This window comes from Danio rerio, chromosome 5, assembly GCF_049306965.1.
Source record: "Danio rerio strain Tuebingen ecotype United States chromosome 5, GRCz12tu, whole genome shotgun sequence".
NCBI classification, from domain to species: Eukaryota; Metazoa; Chordata; class Actinopteri; order Cypriniformes; family Danionidae; genus Danio; species Danio rerio.
In genome coordinates, this window is record NC_133180.1 from 60,422,501 (window position 1) to 60,434,551 (window position 12,051).

Sequence of the window (12,051 nt, forward strand, 5' to 3'; positions counted from 1 at the left end):
AGTTTCTTTCTAATGATGATGTTTTTTTCAGTAACGAGTAATCAAATGAGATAATGTTTCCCCCGATACAACCCCATTGCCGTTAATGATAATAAAATGTGCATTAATATACAGAGCAGCATCTCTCTCAGACATAGGATCTCTCTTTACCTGTGGTGTGTGTGTGTGTGTGTGTGTGTGTGTGTGTGTGTGTGTGTGTGTGTGTGTGTGTGTGTGTGTGTGTGTGTGTTTGGGACTGAAGCAGGACACGTAAACAACCAGTGATAATGACTAGTGTGTCTTTGAACGTGGTGTAACTGAGAATGTGATGATTTGCTTAGATAGAGTACATTTCCATCATTTGCCAATCAGAGGCGGAGTAGTGCAGGCGTTCACCTGCTCACACACAGTCACAGACACCAACCTCCAGGAGTTAAAACAATGGCAAATCCAACAAGTTTAAAAGTAGCTTCTGCAAACTGGAAACATAAGCACTACATTTCCCTTAGTTCTATACCATCTATTGTGTGTTATTGTGCAACTAAAGTAATGATAATATTTATAATAATATGTTGAATTTGGGGCAACAAGGTGACACATCAGGATGCATGATCGCCTCACAGCAAGAATTTCTTTGTGGAGTTTGCATGTTTTCATTATGTTTACGTGGGTTTCCTTCACTCCGGTTTCCCCAAGTGCAAAGAAATGCAAGTATAAACTAAATTGGCCGTAGTGTATGTGCATGAATGAGTGTCTATGGATGTTTCTAGGTATTGGGTTGAAACATATGCTGGATAAGTTGGCGGTTCATTCGGCTGTGGTGACCTCTGATTAATAAAGGGATTAAGCCAAAGGTATTAATTCGATTTTTTTTAAAGTAACGCAATAGTTACTTTCCCTTGTAATTAATTACTTTTATAATCATGCAATTCAGTGACTAACTTAGTTACTATTTGTTAGAAGTAACTAGTAACTACAACTAATTACCCTTTTAATGGAATTAGTCCAACACTGAAAACAACAAAAAGAAAAAGGAAAAAAGTTAAAAAGAAAAACATGCTGCATGTAAATGTAGGCATGCATCTGCTATTTGTGCTTGAATATATTTTTAGGACCAAATAGATGACTGTTGTTATTGTTTTTTATGGAAACCTTGTTTTCATCACAGCAAGTGGTGATGGTGCCATGGGAGTGTACAATATGCACATAATGGTTCTAATAATGAAACTCTAAATTATAGGTCTCAAACTCAATTCCAGGAAAACCGCAGCACTGCACAGTTTAGCTCCAATCCTAATCAAACACAGCTAATTCAACTAATCAAGGTGTTCAAAATTACTAGCGTCTAGTCTTGAACACCTTAATTAGGCTGCATTTACAGTGCAAATCTTATTGGTTGATTCCGATTTTGTGACTATATCAGATTTTTTTGATGACCTGCTTACATTATCTTTTAAAAGTGACCGCTTGTAACTGACTGTCTGCATTTACACGGCACAAGGCAAAAGGCGTAATGAGCAAGGAAAAATAAAATATAAAAAATAAGAGCGGGTGCTGACAGCTGATAATAAAAGAGCGCTCTTTTCTCCATTACGGTTTGCGGGGGTGGGGGGTGTTTTCTGTTTTTTGTTTGTTTTTTCATTTTTGTTTTGACAAGTTTGTTTTAATGTAGTTTATGCCAGAAAAGTTCTCATTTGTCAATATACTTCTATTTGAGGCTTTTTTGAACCAGTATTAGCGTGGGCAATGTAGGCAATAGTTTTATATCATGTTATATTGTTTACATGGCAGATGTTGTGCTCGCTCTCTTGTTAACATGCTTAGATACTTGTGCTACATGACAATATAAAAGCTTTTTTAGTGCTCGTGTATGAGATTTAAGGTTTGGGACTGTGCTGAAGTCTGTTCTAAAATAAAGGTGTCAGACTTGACATCATTCACTACAATTTTAATGAAGTGCGACTCACTTTGACAGGTGAAAACCTTATCTACCTCCTTGCACTGCAGACACGAGATACGATTTGAGTTTAGTCCCTTTATTAATCAGGGATCACCAGAGCGAAATAAACCACCAACTTATCCAGCATATATTTTAAGCAGTGGATTCCTATCTAGCTGCAACCCATCACTGGGAAACACTTACACACAGACGCGATTTATATTGGATAAATCTCCACACATGAACAAGGCCTGAATCTGTACACCTACATGGGCCATATATGATGTGTGCCACATGGGAGAAAAAAAACAAAACAAAAAAAACGAATTGGGTCAATTGAACCATGCAGTGTAAATGCAGCCTTAGTTGGATGACCTTGACAAGTTGCATCAGTTGTGTTTAAATAGGGTTGGAGCAAAACTGTGCAGAGCTACGGCCCTGCGGGAATTAAGTTTGAGACCTATGCTCTAAATGTTACTCCAAGCACTTTACATGAAATGTTAAAGTTCAATGTTTTTGTTAGAACTGACTTAAAGGTCCAGTAGGTGATCTGCCAAAATACTAGCTGGTTAGCATAATATCTTTCAAACACAGTCCCTCCCCTACCATCCAAAGCCACGCCTCCTGAAACATGAACATGCACCTTAAAGATGATAACAGACAACTCACTAGATCATGTCATTAGTTAAAACACTTTATAGTACTTTATAATACTACAATTCCCAATGTTCCCATTGTTTTTTTGTTTTTTTTTTTGTACACACATTTTCAGTTGTGTACAATGTGCAGCAAGCAAAATTTGTCATAATATGCGATATTTCATGTATGCGAGGATTACTGGTCTCACTACCTCACACTCTCTCATGCACTTTGTCCTATAGCGGCTACTGTATGCTTAGTGCTTGGCCAGTGGGGTGCAGGAATTACACTTATATCTAAGCCATACTTGCATGCTATTTCAGACAGACTATTCAGAGTAGCACGATAAACAATATAGGGACCATGTTACAGGTTGTCATTGTTTAAAACTGAACCAATGTAAATATAAAAGCAACTTCACCTCAGTAAAGCAGGCTAGGCGGAATAGCACTATTTACTTATGTTTTGTTGTTAAATACAATTAAAAATAGCCACAATCTTTCGCCGGAGGATTTCAGTGGTTGAACAACACTTCCGTGCATATAACCCATTCGCAAAACAACAAAATCTACATAAGTCCCTTTATACTATTTATATAGCATTTCTTTTTTTAATTTTTGCATAAGCTTCGCATGACTAAAAGAGTTTTAAAACATAACATTTCCTGTCTAAAAGAAATACTTCAGCCATGGTGTCGTCTTTCCTCCAGCGTACAAAAGCAACTCCAAAATTGATTCAGGATTTTAAAGTTTGGATTGAGCATTTTGTTTTTACCAGTCACTCTCTTTCTCTCGTGCACATGAACGTGCGTGCACGTGCAAATGGCAGATCAGCATGAATAGCTGTGCAGATCTATATTTGTTGACAGACAGTTTGGGCCACTTATCGAATTTATCGGAGCTGTCAGCCTGACCAATTTTAATTGGATGAACATTTTTTAGTCTTTTGCCTTACCCAGAATATGGAAATACGAAAAAATACAATATAATCATTTACTTTATTCATTACTATTGGAATATGAAGAGACTTTCAACCAGCACAACAAAAAAATTCCTTAAGACGATCACCTACTGCACCATGTTTTTTGTTTGATTAATCAGCGAATATATAAAACTATGGCTTGCAGTATCCTTTACCAAATATATATATAATTCTACTTTGCAAAAACAAATTATGCTTAACCCATCTACTTCGATGCACGAAGTGCTGCTGGCTACCACATTAGTATATGCAGATCAGGCTCTAATGTTTTCTCACAAGAAGAAGGTTGTATAAATATGCAGCAGTTGGAATCTCTTCATGTAAACAGAAGTGTGGGAAGATAAGCTGCACTGTTTTTCAGAAGTCATTCTTCAGCACTTTAACACTAATAACACTGGCAAAAAGGTTGATCAGTCTGTGTTTCTCAAATGACTCATCCTTACTACCTGACCTGACGGTAAGTAAACATGTGATGACATGGCTTTGTGAATGACAACCATCTCGGGTATCTCATTGGTGTGACAAAGCCAAGTAATCCTCAGGCAAGCCAATTAGATGTCACTCCCGGTGAAAAAGATTAGCATATTAGAAACGCTGGACAAACCAGTCTAGAAGTACATGACAAAAGCTAACCTACTTTTCAAGTCAGACTAGGCAAACAAAGGTCACAGAATCTCTATTTTAATTTAAGAATCTATTATTTGAAACAGGCAAAGGGATCTTTTATGCTATTTGCAAACCAAATACTACATGTTCAACTGAATGAAACTGAAAACAAATTAATCAGCAAAAGAAAAACATCACACATGGACCTACGAATGACAGCTGAGGGAAAAAGCCAAATGTTAGAAACTCCCCTAAAGTGTCAATGAGATGTGCAATATTGCAGACACAAACAATATAAGCTTAACATTAAATTCACAACCCACTTTGGGGAATATTTCAGCATGAAAAAAGATAAACAACAAGAAAGGAGGTTACAGAATTGGTTGTGAAAAGAGGTAAAGTTGTTTTTATATTTGCACATTTGTTAATTTTTGAACAGTGACAACATGTGACACAGTGCTTATATTGTACTTTGAATATTCAGGCTGAAATTGCATGCAAGTATGACTTCAAAACAACATTAGCACTATTAAACTGACTGTGATCAATGTTGTACTTTGATCGCTATTGGCTGCTAATATGATTTCCCCCTTTAGAATTTGTAAAGAACACTCGAATTAAATTATATTTTTTTAAGGAGAAATCTGAAAGTACAAATATAAAGCCAACTTTACCTCTATGAAAAATCAATGGATGGATAGCAAGCCAAGAACGTCTATCCAGCTGCAAATCAATTTTTAATATTGTATAACTACCATTCTTATATCTATACCAAAATAATTTACAGTTCATCATTCACAATAAAACCAGATAGTAAACTAGTTTGTGTTGATGTTGATTTTAAGGGTATGCATGATATTAGATTGATTCATGCAACCACGAAATTAATTCTATAAATCAAACCATCTTCGCATTGGATAGCCTGGTGTAAATAATCAAGCAATAAAGTGTCAGTTTGCTCATTTTTAACTCATAAACTCTTGGATAACTTCAGAGTTGTAAATCCACATCTAATTAAATAAACAGATAACGTTATTTAGATAAAAGGTCTAATAAGTAAACTCTGATATGACTATCTGTCAGTCATGCATGTGTATTTATCTTTGTATATTTGTCAAACAGTTATGTTAAAACAGGTGAATAGAGCACCAATCATAATTCAGCGTGTGAATAATAACAATAGCTCAAACAACACACCTGCAGTCACAGTGAAGATCAAACATACAGCAACTGAATCCCTCTGTAGTGTTTAGTGATATTATAATCAAAAGATACTTTACCATTTCGTCCTCGTCCCCGTCATTTTCTCCTTCATCGTGACCACCCTGATTTATCGCTTTTATCTCGGCGCTGCATTCATCAGAATCAGTTCCTTTCATTTTTTCGTCAAGACCTACAAAATCTGAGGAGTGAGTAAATTCCTCAAAGCGTAATTCGGACTCATAGTGGTCTGCTCGCGTCTCGCCTTCTGACAGCGTGTCGGAGCCTGATGAATCTTCTCCGCCGCCTCCAAATGTTTTTGACTGCTCACTCTCCATTGCCCTGAAACATCAAGTTAATTGTCTAAAACTAATCACATGCTGAAGGACAGCTGATCTGAGCTCCAGCTGAGCGCCGGAAAGATCTCGCCTCACTGTACCGCTGTGATTACAACTGACTTTAATGTTTACGTCATAACATACAGGCATTTAAAGTGAAGTTTGTAGCGCAGCACTAAAGCGCGTCCTGCTCAACGCATCGCTGCAGTGTCTTTAACTTATAAACCTGCTCTCATTGGACATCCAAACTCCGCCTATCGGCCAATGAGAAAAGAGCGCGCTGGACAAGATTTCAACGGCGCACTCTTAACCCTTGAGACCTCAGAAAGCAAAGCATGTCCAAACATATGCTCCAAACATTTCATTAGACACCGACGAGTGTAGAGAAATTAAAATGACTGACCATGAAGTCGCATGAGTTTACTCCGGGTGCTCTGGTTTCCCTTACAGACCAAAGACATGTACAGGTGAATTGGGTAAGCTAAATTTTCCATAGTGTATGAGTGTGTGTGGATGTTTCCCAGAGATGGGTTGCGGCTGGAAGGGCGTCTGCTGCGTAAAAACGTGCGGGATAAGTTGGCGGTTAATTCCGCTGTGGCGACCCCGGATTAATAAAGGGTCTCAGCCGACAGGAAAATGAATGAATGATATTTGACTTACAGTTTTTATATTTACAATTATTAATAACCTATACATTAAAACACACATTACAGGCCTAGATAAAAAACACTTATAGAAAAATAAAAAAACAAGGCAAATAAGCAAACAAATAAATAACCTGGGGTTAAAATAATATAAAAAAACTATATTAATAATTTATAACTAAAATAATTCATACAAAAATTTGATTAAATATAAATAAAATTAATTTTTGTAGATGTTATCCGCTAGAATAAAAAGAGTTTTTAGTTTTTTAAAAGCCATTTTAAGGAAACAATTATTTGCCCCTTTAAGCTATATATATATATATTTTTTTTTTTTCGATAGAACAAACCATCCTTATACAATGACTTGCCTAATTACCCTATCCTGTCTAGATAACCTAATAAACCTAGTTAAGCCTTTAAATTTCATTGAAGCTGTATAATCTTAAGAATAATCTAGTCAAATATTATTTAATGTCATCATGGCAAAGATAAAATAGATCAGTGATTATAAATGAGTTATAGTAATAATTCTCTTTATATGTAATTGCTTTTTGCAAGGTTTTTTTCAAGTTTTGCAAACATTGCATGTCGTAGATTTTCTGTGTGTATTACACATTACACCATATTTTGGTATGTGGTTTATAAATAGCTTGTGCCCTGCAGTTGATTGCTGTTGTAAAATCTCAATAGCAAACCTCAAAAACATCTCAGATTATAGATCTCCACAGCACTGAAAAAACAAGTCTATTATAGGAGGGCAAATGAAACCCCCACATACGCGTTTAACATCAATAGCATGCACAATACACATTAAGTTATTTGGATTCACAAATAAAATATGAAAATATTGCAAAATCTTTTTAAACATTAAAAAAAAAGTAAAATGAGGTATTACATAAAAAACATACATCAAATAAATCTGCCAACATTGTGCACATTAAGTTCAAAGGATGTAAAATCTATGTACTGTGAGCTATTTAGTCAGTTTAATAGTTAGCTGACATACTTTACACACTAGATGGCGCTCATTTACAATAATTTGATCTAAAGGGTTTTTGACGTTCTATTGCAAAGTATATACAAAGCTAAATCAATATCTGTTCTATAGAGTTAAGCACAATTTTATCAAATGCTCTAGAAATCTGAATAGAAATCTCTGGTGTACAGTCAAACTTTAAAAATCAAGTGGAGTCCAATTAAAATTATATATTTTGTGTATTTTATTTCAGGTTTGAGGTTTTTGTAAGGGGGTAGGGGTTTATCAATAAATTATTTAACCTATGATTTAGATGTTGTCTGAAGCAGTCTGAGTGCACATTTGTAGTCAATTCAGAAAGCAGACACTTTCATTTTCTCACATGTTGTTGTTGGAGACAAACCAAAAGCTAAGTTTTCTTTTCTTTTAAGGAAACTTTTCATGTGGAAGTTGCTGTTGTGAAAATATGTTTCATACTTGTTTATATTGTTTTCTAATATTTGTATTGAACAGTATAATTAAAATGTACAGACAGTGGGGGCTGAGCATAAACTTCTGAAAATATAAGGTGACTAAGAAAGGCCAGTTAGTCCTTTCTGATTACACCCATTCATTGTGTACTAAATTTAAACTACTTCCTTCTGGCTGGAGATTTAACAAACAAAAACTTTCAAAAACTCTATCTTGTGCAAATCAAACAGATATAATTGTTATGTTTTGCCCTCTGAAATCATTACATATTTGCATGTGTGTTGGTGTTCTTGTCTATGTAGAATTGCTATATTTAGCCTGGGTGCATAGAGTTTCATTTAAACAACATTTGAAGAAATTCTAAACTTTAATTAAAGTTTATGCAACGTTTATATGTTGCAAAGTCTGTTAATTGGACATTACACTGTAAAAAATTGCTGTTAAAAAACGATCAGATTCTACGGTAAAATAATGTTTTTTCACTAAAACAGTAATATTCTGTTAAAAACAGTGCTTTCTGGGTAACATTTTTGTTTTCGAAAAAGTAACCAACTGCAGAAAACTGTGAGCTAACAGAGTTCAGATTCGATGTTTTGAAATCTGTGTTTGAAATCACACTTTGTGTCCTTGTTCACTATTTCATACACTAGTTAACTAATATAGTTCACCTGACAGTTTTAATGAACACTAATGAGTGAATTCAGACACTGATGAACACCTGCTGTTAATAATTACAATTACTGAAGAAAATAAACAAGAAATACAAACAGTGACTTAAGTTACAGCATTAAATAAAATCAAATAAAATAAAACAGCTTCAGTCTCAGCAGAGGATCATTAAACAACTCCACAAACAACAGCAGACACACTTATTACTGACTGATTTGACTTCCATACTATTCTCATTGAGATCCAACAGAAATTAAGGTGTTTTTTGTGTCACCGTAGTGGAGTGAGGGGCTGATTTAGTTGGGCTCTTCACCCTTGAACTCATTTAAGAAGACTTTCCAACTGCTTGAATACAGAGTTTACAAAACGTTTGTACTATAGCAATAAAGTTGGGAAGTCAATAAATAGAGAAATCTATTTATCTGAAATTAGTTCTGATAAATGTTTTGGTATAAATCTGGAAGAAGGGCTTCATTCAATAGATTTTATGCTAGTTGCAGGTATTAATTTAATTAATGAGAAGTGGAAACAGAAACGATACCTCTGTAATTACTTAACAGTTAGGAAATAACATACAAAAACAGTTTAGTTATGACAAATACACACTCAGACCTCATGAATCTGACCTTGTATCTCAACAATGGTAACATCTTAAATGTTTCATGCTGCAATGCATGCTGGGAGTGGCACTGTACAACTATCCCAGCATGCATTGCGGTATAAATAAATGTTGTATAATGGTCTAACGGTTTTCTTTATTTGTGTTTGATTCTGCTGTTGTTTATGTTTAGACTTTCAGTTGCCTGTTTGTAAGTTAAACAGTTAATTTTGTTAAATTAGTTGTCACCATTATTGAGGTTCATATGGTGATTATTGATGTCTCTTTGAGTGCAATTTACACCATAGAGCAGTGTTATTGTCCAAGATATTCTTAAAAACTTCCAGAAATCATTGCCATATATATACATATAATGTACAACAATGGATTTAACATTGAATAGGAGCAGTAAATTTTATTATACGAAATGAGAACAGACTCTACCATTTAATAGCAACATGAACATCACCAGATCTTATTTAGGTTTTTGGCTGGCTTGCCACAACAAAGGAGCTTTTCAAACAAAGTTCTTAACAATTGCAGCAGCCACGATATATAAATGTTAAAAATGACAGGGCTAAGAGCCCAACTAAAGCAAACTCTGTTCTCCATGATGGTGACGTAAAACTTTAACTTTTTCTCAAGAAGAACTTTAGTAGATGTTATACAAAAATACATGTATTAAGTAATAAGTGTAGCTGGTGATGATGTTTGTAGAGTTGTTTAATCATCCGCTGATCATTTAAATGATTAAATCATTTGTTGTTCTTCAGGTTATTTCATTATAAAGCTGTGACTAAAGTTTTATATGTTCTGTTCTTGTTTTTTCCCTTCAGTATTTCTTCATTTGTTCATTGTTAATCCTCAATTATCATTTAATTAGTCAGTTAATTAATGAATTTACTTCAGCTTTGCTCCATGTTTCTTGAACACTCAGTAGTGTGGACACTTCAATTAAAACTGAAGTATATGCTCTGGGGTTTAAAGGGTTAAAGGTGTGAGAGGTAAAAACACAGTGTAAAAATGTATTTTAACAGTAATATACTGTTAATTTAAACTATGGAAGTAGACTGTTAAAAAACAGTATATTGCTGGCAACCACAGCTGCCAGTAGATTACTGTTAAATCAAGGAAAAAACAGTATTTTACTGTAAAACCTGAAGCTAATTTGTTCTGTCTGTCACCGTTGTGGAGGAGAGTAGAGCCAGTGTATGAGTTAAAGATGAACAATGAACTGCTGATGTTATTCTGCATGTTTCTCTATTTAAAGATAGCGGCTGTTTAGTTGCTGATGCAGTCAGAATCTCTCTGGTGACTCCAGATTTACATGTATGTGTGCTGTTGTGAAAAATAAGACATTAGAGTTAAACCAAACTTTTCTAATTAACTAAAATAAGTTATCATTATAAGTATGCTTCTAAGCATATATAGCACAATACTTCATAAACTCATTCAGCAGTTGACCAAGTTGAGGCAGTTGCTTTCAGTGAGCAAAATGAGTTCACTTGAGTATTGTGTAAATCAATGTAGTCCATGTATTTTTACAGCAACATACTGTAAAATAACAGTACACTGCTGGCAACTGCAGCTGCCAGTATTTTACTGTTTTTTAACAGGACAATTTTTAACAGTGTATTTAAATAGGCAGACTAGAGTCTATTGCTGAAAAAAAGCATATCAGGGAAATGAGAGTTTTGTTGTTTTGGACTAATGTTTGACTTTTCTTCCTTTTCTGTCAGAGGTTACATAACACAGAAATCTTCTCACTACAGTTATCATCTCACCATCATTGTATCATTCTGAAAAGGTGTTGATTCTGTCTGAAAAAAATGTCACGGAATTAGCCAAACAGACTCACTCATAAAGAGCAAAACAACTCACACTTTCTTATCTATATCAGGGATCAAAACCATCGTCTTTCATTCGTCAGGTGATCAAAGTGATGAGTGGTAAAGTATTGATACACATATAGGTGGGGGATTTTAAAACTGTGCTGTACATCACTCTAAATGTATGACCAATTTCCTGTGAACATCCCTTTGACTGAGGGATAGCTCACACAAAAAAAATGAAAATATAACCTATTTACTCACAGTAAACTCACGAGTGGTCAGAAATTAGTTTCATTATTTTGTTGAACACTAAATTAGATGTTTTAAAAGAAAGCTAAAAAGCGATTGCCTTCCAAAGTGGGAAAAGTCAATAATTACAAGTGTCTAGCTTTCTTCAAAACATCTACTTTAATGTCAACAGAAAAACAAATGGCTGACTCACATTTTGATGCTTAACCAAGACGTCGGAACAACTTTGGATTGTGCAAGGAAATGTAAAATTTCGTTATTTGTCACATTCATTTCTCAGAATGAGCTGCACTATGTAAACAAATTGAAAGGATGTTCTTGGTTTCTTCAAATTTTATCAAAGCCACTGATCACCATGTGGTTAGCGTTGTTCGTGCTGTCACAGAAGCATGTTCTATGTTAGCAGCGAGCTGGGTAAAACTCTTGACTGAAATGTAAAGTGGAAGCTTTTGAGACGTCTTCCCTGTTCATAAATAACATTGCTGCTTGGTAGACGCTGAGAATGCCAACTACTGTAGTATACAGAGACTCTTAGTAGATTGGCAATCAATATAGATGTCAAGGATTACCTTTTCCTGTTTGTCTGTTGTGGGTTGATAAATGAAATGTGTACTGTAGATCTTGTTAAGAGCTAGCAGGCTAGCCTTGTGTTATATATGGCAATGTGTTTCCTACACTGGGCCTCCTAACGTTGAAGTCTCTGAAGTGTGAATACGTCTCTTCCTGTGTGTGTGTGTGTGTGTGTGTGTGTGTTTGTGTTTGTGTAGAAAGAGTGATGTTTGACATCTCACAGCACTCCTTATTGCATTCTCTACACTATTTCAAGTAGCCGTATATTTTATATAGATAAAATTCTAGTATCGTTATTGTTTAGATTGAATACTAAATAATACTGGATTTGTTGATGGCCTTTGATAATCTAAGCTT

At 34.9% G+C, this 12,051-nt stretch overlaps 2 protein-coding genes across 15 annotated transcripts in view; one reads left to right on the top strand and one right to left on the bottom strand.

Annotated features, from left to right (window-relative positions):
• mast4 (microtubule associated serine/threonine kinase family member 4) overlaps window positions 1–5,897 on the bottom strand; it is a 175,906-nt gene extending 170,009 nt beyond the window's left edge. For all 8 annotated transcript variants that reach the window (XM_073951462.1, XM_009301828.5, XM_001922561.8 and 5 more), the window contains exon 1: window positions 5,425–5,897. In XM_073951462.1, the coding sequence (XP_073807563.1) occupies window positions 5,425–5,682 (258 nt within the window). In that variant the 5' untranslated portion in view covers window positions 5,683–5,897. The remainder of the gene's footprint in view (window positions 1–5,424) is intronic.
• Window positions 1–12,051, top strand: part of LOC100535993 (leukemia inhibitory factor receptor) — a 56,117-nt gene that overhangs the window by 9,383 nt on the left and 34,683 nt on the right. Inside the window, exons 1-3 of one of the 7 annotated variants that reach the window (XM_073951487.1) lie at window positions 5,949–6,158; window positions 10,783–10,850; window positions 10,944–10,973. The exons of 1 other annotated variant lie outside the window; for it this stretch is intronic. The gene's annotated coding sequence lies outside the window, so the exon portion shown is untranslated. Of the gene's footprint in view, window positions 1–5,932; window positions 6,159–10,782; window positions 10,851–10,943; window positions 10,974–12,051 lie in introns of those variants that run through there. 5 more of the 7 variants (XM_073951484.1, XM_073951488.1, XM_073951483.1 and 2 more) reach the window with 5 other exon arrangements.